The 20,961-nt window shown below is 41.6% G+C and overlaps 1 protein-coding gene across 1 annotated transcript; it reads right to left on the reverse strand.

The window, feature by feature from the left end:
* Positions 1–4,053: 4,053 nt before the first annotated feature.
* Positions 4,054–12,833, reverse strand: LOC108804930 (protein Aatf-like). The gene is made up of 3 exons (XM_018576861.1): positions 12,737–12,833; positions 4,175–4,575; positions 4,054–4,092 (listed from the first exon to the last, which is right to left on the reverse strand). Exons 1-3 carry the CDS (start codon positions 12,831–12,833, stop codon positions 4,054–4,056), a joined length of 537 nt encoding a protein of 178 aa, XP_018432363.1.
* Positions 12,834–20,961: the final 8,128 nt, after the last annotated feature.

Consider the following 20,961-nt stretch of genomic DNA (forward strand, 5'->3'; position numbering starts at 1 on the left):
AGACCAGGAGCTGTTGATGAGAGCTTGGTCTTTGTTCTGGGAGCGTGCGATTGAGTGTGTTCCCAGCGCAAAAACATGCAGCACCACAGAAAAAAATCCACCTGTGTGATGCCACATACATGTGTTACGTCAGTGGGAAAAGGGTTAAGTAACCAACAGAAAGAATAGGACCTCATAAAGGCTGGGGTAAGTTTACAGAACAAGGCACTTAAAAGCAGAGATCTTGACATTGGAACTCCCAAAGGACTCTAGAAACCATCAGATGGTTTAACTCACTTTAATTATAGATATAGTTCCACTTTTACTTATAGGGACACCGTCAGTCACAAAAAAAAAAAAAGGTTCCAGCTAAAGGTTTCCTGCAATAAGAGAGGGATTTTTCCCATCTCTCCATCAGCCCATATGGCTTACCTTTGCTCTACTACTTATATATACATAATACTAAAACTGATGCTCCAAGACCTGAATCGAGTCCGGATTTCCGAATAGCATTCGAGGGCTCCCGAATGCCATATGGGTCTGGAAGCTTTAATAAAATGGCTCTCAGACCCGTATTGCTTTCTGGAGCTCCCGAGTGGTATTCAGAAATTCGGATCCAGAATACCATTCGGGTCTAAGAGCTTCAGCTTTAGTATTAATATCTGCATATGGTTTTCTGTGGTATTCACAGCAAATATTCATAAACTCATCCGAAACTAACGAAAATCCGCATTTCGTCCGAATCTGAAACCTGAACCGAACTGAATTTCAGATCCGAATCCCGAATTGCAAAATAACGAAATATCCGAACCGAACTTTTCTGCAGCTTACATGTCTATTGGCCTCATCCAATCTAGTTCTACCTGCCACTACATGAATTAAAAAAAGGAAAAATATTACTTGGAAATGGATAATTAAAAAAAATATATCAACATTATTGCCTTAAAATAGGTCATTTTAAGGCAAAACCAGCTTTTCCAACGACACTTTGGTCATCCCTATTATCCTCTACAGATAAATGCCAGTTTTATATTGTAGGCTTACATGGACATTCACCCAAGTTGACAATAGGTTGTTTTTCTTCCAGTATGTGGAGCCACTCCACATGGTGGGTGCTCTGAATCAGCAATGTGATCGTTTTAAGACTCATCATTTCTCTTTTTGGAAAGTCTAATTTGTATACATTCCCAGGAAGCCTTGTCTAAAGTCTTTCTCCTTGAACCATTGCAATATAGTATAGATGCCTAACTGGATGATGTAAGGTATACGGTAAAATGGAGATACTTACTTGGAAAGTCTTCATCTTCACATATCCTTAGTCTTCCGTTTGGGCTGTTGTGTCTCCATGGTCCGCGAAACTAGACTGGCCTTCCGTCATTTCAGTCTTGTGAATAGTTGGTGTTTCTGTCCCACCATCTTGGCCATCATGTGCTTCTTCTTGTTGTGCATCTTTCTCTTTTTCCACATCAACTACTTGAGTGACCTCATCCCCTTCATGAGCTCTTTCCTCCCGCTCCTGCCCCTGGCTGACTTCCTCCGTTTTTGTTTTATTGTCAACACATAAATCATCAGCTTGTTGGTTTGTTTCAGAAGTTTCATCGTTGTTCTCTATCTGCTCCACTAGAGTGACCGCATGTTCCCCTTCACCGCCCTCTGCATGTTGATTGTCACCTGTGGGTTCAATGTTTTCTCTCATTTCAGACTCCTGAACGTCTTCACTATTGCCAGGTGCACTTGCATCATTATTCCCATCACAAGGGGCATCAACATTTGTATCATCGCCAGGATGTCCATTTACTTCAACTCTTTCATCAGTCGAAGCTTCATCTTTATACTCTGCAACTTCATCCCCTGTTGCATCAGCCGCACTCATAGCTCTGAGACCTTCTACATTCTCCTCATTCACCTCACCAAGTGTTACTTCATTCTCCACTTTCACCTCACCAGGTGCTGCTTCACTCACCACACTTTCATCAACAGGCACTTCTACATCTGTCATACCAGGCGCTACTTCATTCTTCACATCCCCCCCACCAAGTGTTTCTTCATTCTGCACATTCACCTCACCAGGTACTTCCTTATTCTCCACATCTGCCTCACCAGGTGCTTCATCATTCTTCACATCCTCTTCACTAGTTGCTGCCTGATTCTCTATATTTACATCAACAGGTGTTTCTTCATTGTCCAAATTTACATCAGCAGGTGCAGCTTCATTCTTTACATTCACATCAATGGGTGTTTCTTCATTGTCCACATTTACATCGGCAGGTGCTTCTTCTTTGTCCATGTTTACATCTCCAGGTGTTTCTTCATTATTCACATTCACACCAGCAAGAGCATGTTTATTCTCCACAATCACACAGCTAGATACTTCATTATTCTCCACACCCACCTCAGCAGGTGCTCCTTCATTCTCTACATTCACCTCAGCAGGTGGTCCTTCATTCTCCACATTCTGCTCAGCAGGTCCTCCTTCATTCTCCAAATTCACCTCAGCAGGTGCTTCTTTGTTCTCCACAGTCATCTCAGTATATGCTTCTTCATTCTCCACATTCTGCTCAGCAGGTGCTTCTTCATTCTCCACACACACCTCAGCAGCCACTTCTTTATTCTTAGCATTTACATCTTCCTTCTCCACATTCACATCACTAGTGTCTTCTTCATTCTCTACATTTACATCATCAGGTGCCTTTTCAGCCTCAGCATTTGCATTAGCAGGTACCTCTTCATTTTCAGCATTCGCATCAGCAGATGCCTCTTCATTCTTAGAATTTACATAATCAGGTGTTTCTTCAGTCTCTGCAGTCACATTACTATTTGCATCTTCATTTTCAACATTGATATTCCCAACAGCTGTTCCTTCATGATCACCAATTACACCAGCAGATTCTTGTTCATTTTCAACAAATGTCTCACCAGATACTTCTTTATTCTCATCGTTCATCTCGCTAGATGCATTTGCATTCTCTTCCTTTGTGTCATCATGTGTTTCTTCATTTTCAGCATTCACATCTCCAATTGCAGTTCCACTATCCATATTCAGATCACCAGATGCAGGAGCGTCCTCATCCTCTATTGTTACCTCAACAGGTTCTTCTACTGGCTCAGCATTCACATCAGCAGATACTTCTTCATTCTCCACATTGACCTTATTGGGCACTTCCCCAGTCTCTGCATTCACATAAGCTGGTGCCTCTTCACTCTCCACATTCACCTCATCATGTACATCTACAGCCTCAACATTCACATCATCGGGAGCTTTTTCATTGTCAACATTTAAATCACCAAGTGCTTCTTCATTCTCAACATTTAGCTCTTCAGGAGCTTTATCATTTTCTGTATTTTCAGCAGCAGGTGCCTCTTCATTCTCCACATTCACATCAGGAGGTGTTTCAAAATTTTCATCATTAGGTACTTCCTCAGCTTTAACATTTTCATCACCAGGTACTTCCTCAGCTTCAACATTTTCATCATCAGGTACTTCCTCAGCTTTAACATTTTCATCACCAGGTACTTCTACAGCATCAATATTTTCATCACCAGGTGCTTCCTTGTTTTCAACATTTTCATCATCATGTGATGTCTCGTTTTCAACATTTTCATCACTAGGTCCTTCCTCCTTCTCCACTTGAATATCAGAAGATACAACTTTATTCTCCTCATTCCCATCCCTTGGTGCTTCATTATCCAGACTGACATCAGGATATGTGTCTATGTTTTCAACATCATCAGGTGCTTTTCCATCCCCTGTACTGATGTCAATAGTTGCTTCTTCATTCTCTGCATCCTGTGGTTTATCATCCTCCCCATTCATGCCAGCAGATGCATCCACCTTGTCAACTATTTCTTCTGCAAGAGCTTCCTCACTCTCCCCACTGATGTCAGCATGTGTTGCATCATACCCGACAATCTCATCAGTAGTTGCCTCCTCATTCTCTGCTTTGGCATCAGCACTTTCTTCACTTTTGTCTGCATATACATTAGCAGGTGCTTCTGCATTCTCCACTTTGGCATCAGGACTTTCTTCAGCATGCTCCACGTTCTCATCAGCAGGTGCTTCTTCATTCTCCACATTTATTTCAGCACCCTCAACAATGAGGTCACCAGATGTCTCTTCATTCTCATTATTTACGTCATCAGATTTGACCGTCTCCTCTTCAGGCTTTAGGACTTCTTGTGTTTCCAGTTGTTCTACTGCAGAACTTGGTAGAGTTTCTGCCATTTTATCATCTTCAGGATCTGTTTTTATTTCACAACCAAGCCCTACTGCTTCCTCTTTACCAATGTTCTCTTCCAAACCTTCATCCTCCTTGGTGTTATTTAATTCTGCATCGTCTGCTTTTAAATCGAAGGGTATGGATTCTTCTGAAAGATATTCACTTGGTATTTCAGCTTTTTCCTCAGACGTTTCTTGATCTAAATCTCCTGCTGCCTCTTTTATTTCATCTTCGGTGTCAGCTTTGAAATCTTTCTCAGCCTCTACATGTTTCGAATCCACACTATCTTTGACTTCTGTTTCATCTTGCTCTTGTCCAGATTCTTGCTCTTTTACTGAAGCCTCATCTTGAGTATCTTGAATGGTACTTTCAGTCAAAACTGTGAAAAGAATATTTGAAAGATAAGTACATTTTTGAATAATTGCTGACACCAGTACAACACAATTTAATTCCAGGAAATGGAATATACCTTACTATGGTGCTTAGAGCAGAACGCCGGCCAAAAATAACAAGATAGGAATGAATTGCTCATTAAGAGATACAATAAAGAAACCAGTTTTTGCAGCAATAAACACCTTCAATCCAGAGATTTCCCCCGCTGTACTTTTTCTGCCACTAGATGTCCTCAGTCTGATGGCAAGTATCATTCAACCTACCTCTGAGCCCAGGTCCTCCTGGACCAACCCCCTGGCCTATGACTGGACAGTAATGGGAGAAGTAGCACACTGATGAGCTCCCAGATAGCAAGCAATTGAGCTGCAAGTTTGAAAATGACTTGCTAGAGCATTGCAGACTAGCCAAGCTTCACAATTTTGTTGCACAATTACAGCAAGTCTGCATTGCAAGTCTCCAGATCAACGTGCTTTGCAAAAGTGCTGAACACTTGCAGAGCTCTTGCTAAGACCTGCAGGACTCTTGCTGTAGACTTGCCAAGCAAATTTGCTACAAATTCAAAAAGTGTCAACTAGAACTTGTGCTGCGAGTGTTCTGCAAGTCTACAACTTGCCAGGAATATGTGCAGCAAGTTAACAAGAATTACATTTGAACCCTCCCACATGTTTGTGGCAAGTTGTCCTTGCTATCTGGGCTCATCTCTGTCTCTCTGATTTCTCCTACTAGAAGCTTGCTTCTTTTCAGCACATGAACTGACTGGATCCTTAGACTACTTCTTCCTCTCACACTCTACCTCTGCTGTACTGCAAGACGCTGATTTCAGGTCAAATTGAGGTAATTACATTGCTTGCATTGCAAAAATACATTTAAAAGTATATTAGAGGAGAATTATGGGGAGAGTGAAATAAACTCTTCCCTGTAATTAGAGCCAATGCGTGACATTGGATTGACTTTTGTCTAATGGACATGTTGGAAAATTGTGGGGCAAACAGTTCTTCCGGCCATTCAGCTCCAAGCACTGCTCAGGTTTACTCTCAGATCACAAAAGACGCAGAAAGAGATTCATCCATCCACACTGTTAACATGGATGGAGGAATCTTTCTGATTTTTTTCGTTGAGCCTCGCAGGCTGAACAAAAAAAATCTATTTGTGTGTACCTAGCTTCAGCTTTGGCAACACCAGGTGCCAAAACGATGATGACCATTTCCCTTTAAAGACTTTGAAAATTATAATGTGAATAAACATTTGTACATACCAGAAACTGCCTCCAGAAAGTACCCTCCTCCTAAGCTATAACTATATTTGCAATGTAATTGGACCTCATTTGGTCAACTAATTTAAATCAACTTCCTCAAAGCAATCCTTACCTGCACTTTGAGTTGAGGGAGTGTTGCAGACATCTTCTACATGAAGGGTGGAGGTGTCAGTCATTATGCAAGAGCAATGGGCAGATAGAAATTTGCTGTGAAGAACCACTAGCCACCCCCTTGCCCATAAACATACACTCTCCCTTAGAGACGCCTACAAGGGGGCAATGCAGAAAGCAATCTTGTCCCTGCAAGGAAAACAACTGGTCCATGGCTCAAATGCAGAGGGACAAGTGGGCTATTTGGAGACCCAGAAATGAAAACCTTATTCAATAGATATATTTATAGAAAAAAAACTAGCCCTTGTACTTTATACTTATATCATTTTTGGTGTGGAAAATTGTGAAGTATTTAAGATTCTGGGCTACGGTTTAGACATGTAAATTTAGTTTAGTTCCGAATGGGTATTCGTATGGATTTAGTTAAATTTAGACATTCTGATGCATCCAAATTGTAAAGTAGCCACCACTCCAAGATCATTCCAATGATTGACTACAATCTCCTGTTTAGTTTACTAATTTGTATTGAGATTGTAGTCCATCACAGGAGCGAGCTTGGAGCGGTGACTACTTTACAGCACACACCCAGGGACCATGGGGAACAAAAGTAGCCCCCCTCCAGAAGGAAGGACAGTGTGAGCACCAATTCAGAGATGATTTGAGGATCTACAGCCGAGTGATACACAAATAAGATACATTGTTGTTAATAGTTAAAAGTGAACTATGTGGTAAGTAGACTTGTGCGCCGTGAAAAAATTTGTTCCGTTTCGTTTCGTTCCGTTTCGGAATATCCGTTATTTCGTAATTCGTGTCCGAAACTCAATTCGGATTCGTACGAAATATGAATTTTCGTTAGTTTAGACACATTTTCGTAACTGTACGAACATTCGTTATGATGAAGTTAAAAAGCAAAAATACCTTTGTTAATATTTGAGTCGATGTGGTAGTTGTTTTTTTATCCGAAATACGAATTCCGTTAACGGATTCCGGATCCGAATTTCGTATTTCGGATAAAAAAACAAAAAAAAAATACCATCAACTCTAGTATATTAACAAATTTACTTTGCTTTTTAACTTCAATATAACGAATGTTCGTAACGGAACGAAATTCCGTCAACGGAATTTCGTATTTCGGAAAAAAAAACAAAAAAAAAATACCATCAACTCTAGTATATTAACAAATTTACTTTGCTTTTTAACTTCAATATAACGAATGTTCGTAACGGAACGAAATTCCGTCAACGGAATTTCGTATTTCGGATATAATTCGGAAACTGCAATTCGGATTTCGGATGCTTCTGAATTTACGAATTTCAGGAAAATTCGTACGAATTTCGATTTGTAACGAAACGAATCGCACATGTCTAGTGGTAAGTGTTTTTCCCCATAGTTCTCTTTAGGGTCACTGGAAGGACATATACTAGCCTCATCCAGTGACCCAAAGCTCAGTATATTGCGGGCTATTGCCCACGATATACTGGGAGTGCTGCAGCCGGGACAGATCCCAACAATGCTGTCTGGATCCACCCAGCTGCTTGATTGACAGCTTGCTCTGCCTATCTAGAGGCAGAGCCAGCTGTGCCCGCCCCCTCCCTGTCCGTTCCTCCAGTCATCGCTGGAGAATCAGAGAGGGGAGGGGGAATCCCTACGGGGAACGGTGACTGACAGTGACCGCTCTCTGCAGGGAGATGATCGGGAAGTGAGCGAGCGACGGCATGTGTTCGCTCACTTCCCGATCAATAGAGCCGACCTGTGACAGCTTCTTTGACACGGGTCGGCTCTAAATATGAGGATGAGTGGAAATCACTCAAAGTTCTCCTTTAAGGTACTTGAATGACTTTTTAAGGTTTAACTTAGTGTTACTTTAACCTAGCTATAGATATTCTAGTTTTCCTCTCATTATCTCTCTGAGCTTCATCCTGATTCTTCTTTCATATAAACCCAACAATATATTACTGAGTTATTGAAAGTCCTAATTATCTGTTCAAATATAAAATCATGGGGCATGGAGTGTCTCATCATCTGGAGTAGTTAGCCTAAAGTATTTGAATTAATGTTTAGAGTGCCTTCTCCTCATTTCACCTTTCCTCACAAAGCTCCTAGTGGCCATTAGAGAGGATGCTTGGTTATTTCACATTGTGGCAGCATTACTAAATGTAAATGGCAAATTATCTTTTTTAAGATTAGCTTGTTAGCACAAAAACACAACAGGCATGTAGTGCAGGAAGGGATAAGGAAACATTTATCGGACTGGGAGGAGATGGATGGATTTGAATGGTGGATAGATTTAATTGGGCCAGGATGGTTGGGAAGGGTAGATGGATCATGTTGTAGAGGGTGGGCAGAAAGTTATACTGGGTCAAGGTGGGGAAAGAAAATGGTGATTCGAGATTGGATTAAGGAAAAGATTTAAGCAGGAAGATCAAGCAAAGATGAAGAGAATGGTAAGGAAATCAGACACGTGTGGAAAGATGGGGCTGGCAATTCATTAGGGCAAACTAAGGAGAGCTGGTATGTGAACAAATAGAAGTAGAGAAGGATATCATGCAAGTTATAACATTGGGCTAAAATGGAAAGAGCATTTCAGCAGTTTTTGGGGAGGTTGGGGAGGATAGGCAACTTGGTGGTGTCACCCCACAATATGGCTGGTGCCTACTGCTCCTTCCAAGTGGCCCCCGGAATAGATTAATACTGGCGTTATTTACAGTGTGGAGAGCTGCATTGGGCACAAATACAGCATATCTATAGAAAAACTGTTGTTTGACTCTTCGCACCCATACGGTAAGATTTGCTAAATGACAACATGAGTGCCTGGTGCAGAACATTTATAGAAATGGTGGTACGTGTGCTTTCTTGGATTTGCAGAGCATGTATGGGACTTGTAATGTGAGTGATGTTTGAGCGATGGTTAGTTTGCTGTCACTAATGAGTTACTATGGGGAGCAAGCTTATGTGTGGGGCTTATGGAAACCAGGTGAGGTCTGAGCTGGATCTGGAACCCTGTGAAATGCACTCTCTGCACTGTACTTTATATACAAAACAGAGGCTGATCTATAAAAAGTTCTGCCTGGTGCATAGCACGGCACTGGCGCCCCTAGATGGTGCTGACGAGTATAGGAAATGCCCGGGAATATAAATGAACACCTACATTTACACCAAATCAGTGCTCTAATCCAACATTTTTGGATGCACAAATGGCTACAGGGAAATATACGAATATATTCACTGACTCTTTCCTCTGACCTAAGATGTGGAATATACACCTTGTTTTGGATATGTGATGGAAGTGATTTGAGACCTGAAAGAGGTTTGAACCCTACTATACTCTCATAATAAAAGTGTTTCTCTTGCTGTTTGCGTTATTTTGGAAAAATTCTCTTCATTGCCTGTCCTAGTCACACAATAGGAAGTGAAGAAAAAAGTTCCCCACTGTGGGCACAGTTGAGCAGGTGGTAGATCACTACTATTTGCATGAAGAAATGTTCCCTTCTCATTCTCTTCATTCAGATACATGAGTTGTTTTTTCAGCACAGGAGTCCACCCAGGGGCGTAACTGGAAATCACAGGGTCTCATAGCAAAATTTTGTATGGGGTCCTGTGATTTCTAGTTACGTCCCTTGCAGAGCCCACCTGAGATCCCAAACAGATCACCTGAGAATAACCCTGCAGAGCTCACCATAGACTCTATGGTGGACTCTTCAGGGTCTCAGGTGGGCTGGTCACACCCCTGCACACCTCTTACCTGTCAGCCTGATCCTCTGTCAGCCTCCTCCTCCTGCGCAGGGCCCCGCCTCCTCTTCCATCACCGGGCCCTGTCTCCTCTTCCATCGCCGGGCCCCTCCTCCTCTGACGTCACCGGCCCCACCTCCTCTTCCGTTGCCGGGCCCCGCCTCCTCGGCGCTGCCGACGCCGGACCCAGCATCCTCCGCCACAGCTGCTGGCTGTCACTGACAGGTTATCAGTGATGTGTGCAGTGGCATGTTCCTCCTCACACCCACCAGTGACAGCCAGCAGCCTGAGATGCCATAGCGACCCAGGCGGCCAGCACGGCATCACGGGGATGTCCTGGCCAGGCCGAGCCCTGTGCCCCATAGCGGCCACCTGGGTCGCTATGGCGATTGTTACGCCACTGAGTCCACCATTTCTTTCTTTAATTAGGAGTTTTGGAATCTGTTCATTTCTGTATTGGGGAAAGGTTCCTTATTGCTCCTGAACAGGTTGCATTCATTTCAGTGAATCTAACCTGCTCGAGAACAATATGAGACTTCGCCTATAATATATAGAGAACGGATCAGCATATAGATAAACCTGAACTCCACAATAAGCTAATATTGTTTAAATACAAGAGCCATGTGTATTCTTGTTTCTCTTCCAGATCTGTGCAATAATCTGTGCAGGAGCTTCCTGTAAAAAAGACCTGTCACTGCTGCTCTCTCTCCTTGTGCAGGGTGACTGGTCTTGTATCCGCCCCTTCTCTAAGTGGGCCTGCTGGGTCCCTCCCACAGTTCTGCTCTCTGCACAGGCTATGTGCAGCACAGTGATGATATCACCACTAATTTTATAAGAAAATATTTTTGTTTGCCAAAGCATTTGGTGCACACAGAGTGGATTTACATCCTTTGTGAGTATTTACGAATTTATTTAAACAAATGTTTTTGTGCCTGGAGTTCAGCTTTAAATATCATGGGGGAGGTCAGCTCTATTTAAATATTTCTATATTTTTTAGATACAGTTTTTATTGTATTTTAGACAGTTTATAAAAGATTAATGAGACTGAGTATTCTTTCACTCTATTGTATAAATATTATATATATGCTATTGGTTTTTTTTCTCTTTATCACAGATCTGGTTCTTTAAAGCTGGTGGGAATTTGTACTGTTATACTGTGTATGCTAGCTCGTACTTTATTCTTGACCCCTACATGCTGCATTCTGTGCCATTATGCACTTCTAACCCCTGCACTCTATGTCACACACTCCTGACCCCGGCACCCTGTACATCAGGTATTCCTGACCCAGCACCCTGTGCATTGCTTATTCCTGACCCCTGAACCCTGTGCATTACTCTTTTCTGACCCCTGCACCCTGTGCACTACATATTCCTGGCCCCTGCACTCTGTGCATTATTAATTCTTGGCCCCTGCAATCTGCATCACACACTCCTGACCACTGTACTATGCGTCATACACTCCTGACTCCTGCACTCTGTGCATTACTTATTCCTGATGACTGCACTCTGTCACACTTGTCTGACCCCTGAATTCTGTGAGTTACACTCACAACCCCTAGCAGAATAGGCTCAGGTTTTTTTTGTAACCATATCTCTTTAAGCCCCTCCCACTGTTTAGAGCAATTTCTCCACACCCACAATTCACCACAGTGCACTACAGGCACCTCATCTTTTATCTACTCGAAGATCTTGTTCCAAAAGTCTGTTACCAGTTGTTTCAGGGCGTGTTAAAAATCAAGGTGGGATTTTGTGGGTGTAGTTACAAATAGGGATGTGATTTGTGGGTGTGGTTAAAAGTAGCCCTGGTCATTAATGTGTCTCTGGATTTCATTTTGAAAATCTGGTGACCTTAATTTGCAGACGGTATTGGAAGTCCGTGTAACAGGATGCCGAAGCACAATTGGGAAACCGGGATTGAGCATTGTCATCATACAGCAGGAAGTGCCTGAACAAGGACCGTCATGGCAGGATCACCAGGGGTTATTTTAATGAAAGCTGCAGATTTCAGATTATTAAATCTTAGGGTTGCACCTATACCAGTTTCTCTGTATCAAGTACGAGTACAAATATTTTTTTTATCAGTACTTGTTGGTACCGAGTACCGATACCGGCATCCCGAGGTACTGTGGGCCCAACTTCCCAGCCAATAAGGATGCCGGGTGGCGGGTCATGACCTGCTGCCGGGCTTCCTGATTGGTCAGAAAGCCTGGCTGGCCCGCAGTGTTGCTCGGCAGCGTGAAGCTGGGTTTCCAGCCAATAAGGAAGCCGGACGGGAAGTCATTACCTGCCGTCCGGCTTCCTAATTAGTCAGGAAGCCTGGCTGGCCTGCAGTGTCGCTAGGCAGCATAAGGCCGGCTTCCCAGCCAATCAGGAGGCCCGTCCCGGTGCTGCCGGTCACTACCTAAGTCTTCAGAGTAGCATACAAAAACTTACCCTCTCCCATCTCAACATGTTTCACCACTTGAAGTGACTTCATCAGGGGACTTTCATTTCACCACCTACTTTAAGTGCTCAGGGTAGCATACAAAAACTTACCCTCTCCCATGTGAACATGTTTCACCACTTAATGTGACTTCAACAGGGGACTTTCACTTGCACATTGTAACATACAGAGTTTCTGTATGTTACTTTGAACACTCGGGAGAACTGAAAGTCCCTTGCTGAAGTCACAATAAGTTGTGAAACAAGACGGGATTGGAGAGAGAATATTTTAGAGCACAATGTACTTCAATCAATGATTGGTTAAGAGTTGAGAGATGAAATAAATAAAGGCAAAAATGAAAGATGTGAAGGGGGAGGGACAAATATTATCCCCAAAGCCAACAGAAAATATTATTTGATGAAAAATGAGATTGAGAAGGAGCATTGAGATCAGTGAATGGATTCAAGGATTCAGTGAACTGTTCAAGATTCTAAACTTTAAATATAAATAATAAAACTTAATATAACTATATCATAGTGTGCCCAGCAGTGGGTCAGGATACATGGGCAGGTATCTAATCCTTATATAGGTTCTTTTGAAACTAGTTATATGCCTATGTAGCCATCTTACGTTTTTGGGCGTTGGTCATTCCTTTTAAGTTGTCCTCTTCGTCCGTGCTTGAGTCGCTGGGCTCTGGCTCCGAATCAGCCATTTCTTTGCCGTCCATTGCCTCCGCTATTTTCTCTTGAACCGATTTGCAATAGACTTTTTTTTTTATGATGATTGCAAACAGGAAGCGGCAAAGCAAGCAGGGGTAGCAGCAGACTCCAAGCAGATGATTCAAAAGCCAATCCATGCCATAGAAAAAGCATGCACAATAATTACCTGGATAATGCATTGTATAGATTGTTTGCATGTATGGTCATACGTAATAGTAATAATAATGAATAGAGAGAGAGATTTGAGGAGAGCTCCAGTCAAAAACACACCAGGGAATATTATGTTGTGTGGTTATCTGTTGGTTGATGTGCTAATTGCCCAAAAACTGCCTGTTCAAAGCCAGTGTCCAGCCTTGGACTCCAATACAGGATGGAAAGAATTATTGTGTGGACAATGCCCCTTCCCCTCGTTCTTTGCCTAGGCATGCCAAGCAGTGCAGGTCAGTTGAGACGTCTGTATGTTATCCCAGTAAAGGGTGGATACCGGCACTCCAAAGAGAATCCAGTACGTATTTATTCACATACTAGTTGCAAATAGAACACTATATACAACGTTTTGGGGTCTCACAGGATAGCCTTCATCAGGCAAACAAGTGATCCCAATCACATTTACATCACTATTGGAAGGATGATGGTTAAGTAAGTAGTTTACATTTCATAAATATCCTGGTGATTTTTGTTATGATTGGGGATCTCCTTTGAAGTCAACCTAAAATTTCATTTTTGCATTATTGTTGTTTAGTGTAATCACATGATCTCTATCTCTCGGGGACACCAGTGGTGAGATAATTCTCAGTTCTGACAAATCACCAGTATAAAATGGGATGATGGTGTCCCCCCTTCCTACCTGGCTCATTACAAGATTTTTTTAGATGGAGAACGCTCAAAAACTTAAATGGGAAATTTCATCACTGGAGTGCTGACAGACATAAGAAGCTGGCGGACGATTCTATTCATCGGGGGTTCAGCTATACCTGAAACTCTGGTTTTGAGCGGAGTTGGCTTTTATGAAGCTGTATGCAAAGACAAACATTTCTATTAGTTTTGGATGCAGTAGGTACGAGTTAGACCTCTTGTCAAGTTGTGTTATTGCTGTCTGTGTAGATCCACCACTTTGGTGACCATCGTTAGCAAGACAGAAAGTGAGGTATAATCCCAAAAAAATTAAGTTGTCGTCAAATCAAGAAGTGATGAAAAATCCTCTAATAGGGGCATCTCTTCTTATGACAACAGGGAAATCTCTCTAGGACAGGAAGTGAAGGGAAATTCCTCAAGGACAGAAAGTGAAGGGACATCTCTCTAGGGCAGGAAGTGACAGGAAATCTTTCTAGGACATGAAGGGAAATCTCTCTAGGACATGATGTGAAGGGAAGTCTCTTTAGGGCATGAAGTGAAGGGCAAAAAAACTCCCCAGGACAGAAAGCAAAAAAAAATATCTCTAGGACATAATGTGACAGGAAATCTCTCTAGGTCAGGAAGTGAAGGGAAATCGCTTTAGGACAGAAAGTGAAGGAAAATCTCTCAAGGACAAAAAGCTAAAGAAAAGCTCTCTAGGACAGAAAGTGACAGGAAATCTCTCTAGGAAAGGAAGTGAAGAGAAATATTTCTAGGATAGGAAGTGAAGGGAGGTCTCTCTAGGACAGGAAGAGAAGGGAAGTCTCTCTAGGACAGGAGGAGAAGGGAAGTATCTCTAGGATACCAGGTCACAGACAGCAAAAATAACTTGATAGGGATTAAATACTTACTTACTCTTTCTAAAACTAGAAAAAAAATTTGGCTTCACCTACACTTTAAAAGCAAGTGTGGTGGTTTGTGCACAGTATACACTCTATATGTGTATATACTTATATATTTATAGATGCCACTCATTAAGGAGCCATTTCACAAACAGTTGCTAATTTTAATGTCAGCAGTACAGTGTATTATATTTTATTATAATATTATATTTTAGAATACAGAATGTCTGCCAATTAATTTTTGGGTCTCACAAGGATAAGGAACTCTAATTAAATAACATGAGTGACTCCCAACATAACCCAACAGCAGAATGGATTGCCTATGTTTGCCTTTTGGTACCCAATTTAATGAAAGTTTCTAATACAAGGCTTTAAGTAGATAGAAATGTCATATTATATTACAGAGATATTCGCACACCTATGTTTGTAGACCAGTGTGATGTTTGTGGTTCATTTATTCAGTGAAGATGTTTTATATATTTTGTGTTATATACTTCCTTTTTCTTTAGTTAGACACATTAATATTTAGAAACGTTTTAGCCTTCATACACAGATTTATGGGGTGCCGGCTTAGTCTTGGCCGAAACATTAAAATTTAACAATGAAACTTCTGGACTGGTAAGGAGATTGCATGACAGGTGCTATTTAGTCAAATCATGTCTTAAACCATGACATACTGTACCTTGCTAACCAGTGAAGAACTAAAAATCAACATGCCTATTGTGTGTGTGTACCCTTGTAAACATCAGTGAGAAGAGAATCATTTTTAGCAAGCATTTGCATGGCATGAAGCTGAACCCTGATCAAAGCTTGGTAAAAGCCTGCTGAGGTCTGCTAAAAGCTTGTAAGCTGCAGCCAGCTGTATCTGACATTTCCAGGCTGACTTTACGGAACTGCTCAAAGTTTTATCTATGTTTTGTATATAGTTGCTTATTCAGATACCCTTTAGGCCAGTATTTACAATCTTATATCAAACCATGCCCGAGTGTATGAAGGCCTAACATGAACATGTGATACAAACCTAGACATGTCAAATGGAACACAGGATGAAACAATATCTAAGTGCAGGATAGGCCTGTGAAAACCTAAAAATAATTATTAGTTTCAGATATACAGACAGTTGAAGTTATCTGCAAGTCTCAGCTTTCCCTTTTTAAATCTTAGCCCTCCCCCCTTCCACCTCTCAAGCTTCCTCAATGGTTAATGAGACAAGCAATTGTATTAAAAGACCAGTAGGGAGGCTAAAGCTGACTGAACTGAAGTTAAATGCAAATTTTGACTTTGAAGTGAAGCACGGTCCCGACCCTCTGTTTCCTTTGTATTCAGCCACTGTGGCAATGCCTGAACAATGCATGGATCCGCCGACATCAATGATCCCATACATTGCTATCGGGACCGTTCATGCAACCGCGCGGGTCCGCGAAATCCGAACCGCCCCCCACCCCGAACTGCTCCCTGCACTATTTTTGCCGCGCTGATCAGTGCGGTTTCCAAATAGATTTCAATGGAACCGCGCTAATCAACGTGGTTTTAGACGTTTTTTATTGCGTTTCAGCGCTGAAACGCAATTAAAAACTCCCAAAACCTTCCTTGCGAGATCATTGGCTGCCGGCTATGTTTGTTAAAAGATTTCCCGACCGGCTTTTTCGATCAGCTAATCAAGGGATGCTGGCTGAAAGGCTGCCGGCAGCGGCACCTACTGTGTGAATGTTGGGCCTGTTCCTGAAGAACCAGCAGAATTCCCATAATGTATTGCCAGTTTTAGGAAGATTAGGGGTCGGGACCAAGCTTCACTTCAAAGTAAAAATTTGCATATAACTTCAGTTCCATTATCTTTGGATGTTCTGATAGTGTCAGTGCCATTATGCCTTAATTCATCAAGTGCCCCAGTCAGTGGCAGGCTTACTTTAAAGGATGAACTCTGGGATTGTGAAAAATTAACCCTTGCAGTGAGACTATCCTGCACTGCAAGGGTTAACAGCTAATTTTTCTCTAGGGAAGAAACTAAAGCAGAAATACGCCCCCCAATCCTCGGTCCTGCAGCAGTGACTGCTCACCTCTCTCCCCCTCCGCTCCGGTTGGGGCGCCTAATAGGCCTGAATTAGATGTGATGGCGTCACAGATCCTTAGACCGCTGGAGAAGAGGCTGCAGGGACCGATCAGGCAGCCAGGGGGGCCAAGGGATCAGGTGAGAATGTCTTCTTTATTTTTGCCCCCTAGACAAAAAACAGTGGTAGCCCCGCTGCAAGGGTTAATTTTTCCCCCATCCCGGAGTTCCTCTTTAAAATCTCTAAAATCTCGCAGCATTTCCACTTTTTAATGTCAGAACAATTTACATTGTACCTAAAGAACAATTTGGCACTCTCTGCGTCTTTTATTTTTCATTCTGCGCTGCCATAAACGGAGTCTGAGAAATCAATCATACAGATAAGATTTCAAGTTTAACGAGTAGGAATATGGCCTGGCAGAATGACTGTAATTAGCGATTTATCTTATCCTTAAACGTTTGGGGATATTTTTTTTTTTTTGTCACGTTAAAAGTTTTATGCTGCATTCCAGGAGATCCGTCTTCATAAATCCTGAAAACAATCAGGTTTCTGCTCATGAAAGGCTCACAAATTATCTTTGCATTGCTAATAAACAAAGGGAAAGCCAAACACAGGAGGGTGGAATCGGAGAGAAGAATATACAGGAGAATGGCGGAACTGCTCAATCCATTATTTATTGCACACGTGCGACGCTATTTCCAACATGCTGAAATAGGTCAAATACAACACAAAAGGACAAACAAGCCTGAAATACAATACAGTCATGATTACAATGCAATGGTAGAACCTGCACAAAGCCAATGATTACAATGAATACATTTTTTTGCACAGTAGTTTCAAATACAAGCTGCTCCCGAAAAACCTTAAACTGGCCATGACAATTTGATAGATCGATCAAAGTTTCCATTTTTGTTTTTTTTGCTAAAAATCAGAAATCAAATGAAGATATCAAATGGTTTTTTATGGGTTGCAAGTAGGGTTGCACAGATACCAAGTACAGTACTCAGTAGAAGTACGAGTACATATACTGATACTTTTGAGCTCTAAGACTACACTAGAGAAAAATTCAAAAATTAGGAGGCAGCTGTCATGTGTAAGGAGCACACGGAGCTCCCCGGATTTGTACATCTCTGTTTTAATGTACGATTTTGTTTTTATAAATATAAATAAAGGGATGCACAGATACCAGTTTTGCGAGTACGAGTACTGGTACTTGCCGAGTACTTACAAGTACGAGTACTGATACATTTTTGTTTATTGTCATGTGACAGTTTTTCTAAATCAATACAGACTAATGATTTCAGGACAGTGGTGGAGTGCCAGAGCCAGGTCCCAGCTGCAACCGCTGCAACCCTGGTAGTTCTCATGAAAATGCCAAGTATCTGCACTGGTATCTGAAAAGTATCTGTGCATCCCTAGTTGCAAGTAGTGATGAGCCTCATGGGCTTGGTGCAAACCCAGTTTGCCTGTGCTCACCAAAACCTGCTCAAATCTTCAACCTTCACCCACTCCTCTCAACCCAGTGTTGGCAGTTGTGATATAACGCTGCAGGGTGGGGAATGCGCCTCCCTACAATTGATTGGGTTTGGAGGATGAAGTGGAGGTCAACGTTTTGAGCAGGCTTGGCCGAACCTAAGCGAACTGGGTTTACACCAAGTCCAGCCTCATCTCTAGTTGTTATGAGATGGGATCAAAATTGCCCTGATCATGTACACAGAAAAATCTGATTGCCATAGATTCCATTCCAATCTAATTTGATCTACCAATAAACTGTGTTGAATCTATCAATTTATTTCCCAGTTTGGAGTTTGCAATTGAGCAAATTCTGGTGGTCGATTAAACTCGTAGGTGGTATATTGCTTAGTTTCTGTCAATTACAATTGTATTTGCGATTCCTGGTGGCTCACAAGTGGTGAAAAATGACTGAAAATTGCCACATTTATGGCCAGCCAGGTAGGTTGGATCACCCATTATGATTACAATTCTGTAATGGTCATGGAATGTGGCAGTTCTAATCTAAAATAATATTATGAGTAGATGATTAACCCAATAGCATCCTCTCCTATATATAAGGCACTAGTTTTGGATAGACTTAAATTCTTAAATAGACCTAAGCTCAATTATTTGTTAGTTCACTGGACAATGCCAGTACCATTGCGAAGGGGCCTTATGATTACAATTCTGTAGTGGTCCCGAAATGGGCAGATCTAACCCAAAATGATACTATAAGTAGATAATTAAAGAACTTGCATCCTCATCTAGCTAAGGCACCAGCTTTGGATAGACTAAAATTGGACCTAAGCTTACATTTTTAGTCCATTAAAAAAAATTAAAGAATGATCCCAGGCAGAAGTAAATTGTTTACCTATTCTATTGAACAAATGCTTTTGTTGTGCTAAAATCAGAAATTAACTCAGTTTACATGAATCTGACTTCTGCATCCATCACACCTATAGCCCCATAGAGGGTTAGGAGGAGTGCAGAAGGAGTCTGCATCCCGTGATCTGTGCTGTGGACATTTCTTTGTTTTCTGCTTCTTACATCAATCACATTCATACTTCCATGGAAGATTTGAATTTGATTGTTGGCTACCAAAAATATCCTAATGGTGCCATTTTTACATTAGACTGTGTATAAGAAGTAGCAAGGAGGGTGTTTGAGCATCATACTAGCAGGTACGTTTCAGAACCCCCCGGAACAGATGAAAGAGACAGGGGTAGGATGATGCCGTATAGCAATGCCTGGTTGAAAAACTGAACTACTCATCAGATAATCTACATTACTGCATATATGTCAAAGTTTAATCTTCAGTATTGAGCGGATTTTACCTTTAAGCCGGGTGGGTAGATATATTAGAATGAGTATAAAGTTACATGTCTCCACTAACACAGAGATCATACAATGCTATAGTTCTGAGTCATGACCTAAAACCATGGCAGCCATGCACAGGAAAGCTCACAGTCTAAGATACTGAAGAACCTGATTACTATTAATACAGAGATCCTGTTGCACATGTGACCTAATAGCAACATAGTATGTAAGGTTGAATAAAGACCATGATCCAGGCTTTAGGTCATCATGGTCACGTGATCCAAAATGGACGTTACCCCAGGTCTGATCATCCTATGCTTCTCTAACATTTACAATTCCTATTTAGGAAACTGGAGCCACTAATGTCAAGTTTAGAAATGACTAACTGGGAAACCAGAATATCAATTCACTGGTAAAAAATGACATCAATGAAATCTAGAATGGTCAATAGGGTTTTCCTTCAGTGGAAGTCATTGTGTTCCAAAAGGAAGACTTAAAAGTGTATGTATGGGCAAATTAACAAATGACAATACTGCATATGCAGTACATCTTTGCAATACGTGCACATTTTCACATGCTTTGTCTCTTTCAAAGTGTTACGAGTACAGAAAAATATCTGTTGTTCCTGTTAATGAGCTCCTAACTTCCTGTAGTGAGCTGTCAACATATTACCTGTGCTGTACTGAAATCTCAAGAAGCGCTGTCAGTCCTGCCTGAGTACACCCGTGTTGAACTTCTTCCCTCCCTCTGTCAACCCCACAACATAACAGAGAGCTGTTCTGCAGTCCAGCAGGGAAGAACTCAGTAAAGGTGACAACATGGCTTGGGATTTTAGTGCAGCTGGAATACAAGTACGTGGGGTAAGTGTACAATACTGCGGAGCTGTACTGTATATTTTGTTTGATTTTGCCCCCTTTTGGCTCTTCAAGTTTACCCAAAGTGAGGTAAAAGATAAGAAGAAAAAACAATTCTACCCAAAAACGACTATATAGCTCCAGAGTACGAGCGGCTGAACACCACAATGGCTTGAGTATATTCCTCTGAAATTCCAGCAGATAGGAAATAATACCCCTACCACCACCACCACCACCCAGGTGGATAGCAAATGAGTTACAGCTTGGACTTATATGAGGAGGCAGAGACACAAACTACAGTGGAAATCCTTACAAGATATACCAAAGCCAAAAAGTGTTTCAGCCCACCGGTGGTCACCATAACTGAGCTTGAGTTAACATTCAAATGCTTGGAAGATCCATTTTTAGAGAACTAAATACCTATATATAATTAGACTTTGGAAAAACAATTTTTTACCAAGTTAGTATGTTATTACTTTTTTAAAGGAATAACAATTATAACAATTATTAATACAATTATAATATGTGTTTGCATTTCAATGGAATACATACAGTATTGTTACAATGCAACATTGTCCATGCAGAAATATCTGAGACAATGGAAAAGTCATTGTGCATGCGTTTGATGAACACACTAAAAACCAAAACAAGGAAGGCATGCACTAAAGCTGGGAGGAACAGCTCAGA

This window comes from Nanorana parkeri, unplaced genomic scaffold (genome assembly GCF_000935625.1).
Source record: "Nanorana parkeri isolate BGI_ZX_2015 unplaced genomic scaffold, ASM93562v1 scaffold79, whole genome shotgun sequence".
Lineage (NCBI taxonomy): Eukaryota > Metazoa > Chordata > Amphibia > Anura > Dicroglossidae > Nanorana > Nanorana parkeri.

Excerpts from the sequence above, each read along its gene's own strand:
- LOC108804930 (XM_018576861.1), bottom strand. The coding sequence starts at position 12,833 with ATGGACGGCAAAGAAATGGCTGATTCGGAGCCAGAGCCCAGCGACTCA. Across the intron at positions 4,576-12,736 it reads AATGACCAACGCCCAAAAAC|TTTTGACTGAAAGTACCATT; the intron begins GTAAGATGGCTA and ends TTCTTTTCACAG. Across the intron at positions 4,093-4,174 it reads AAACTCTACCAAGTTCTGCA|AGACATCTGGTGACCTCATT; the intron begins GTAGAACAACTG and ends ATGAGAATGAAG.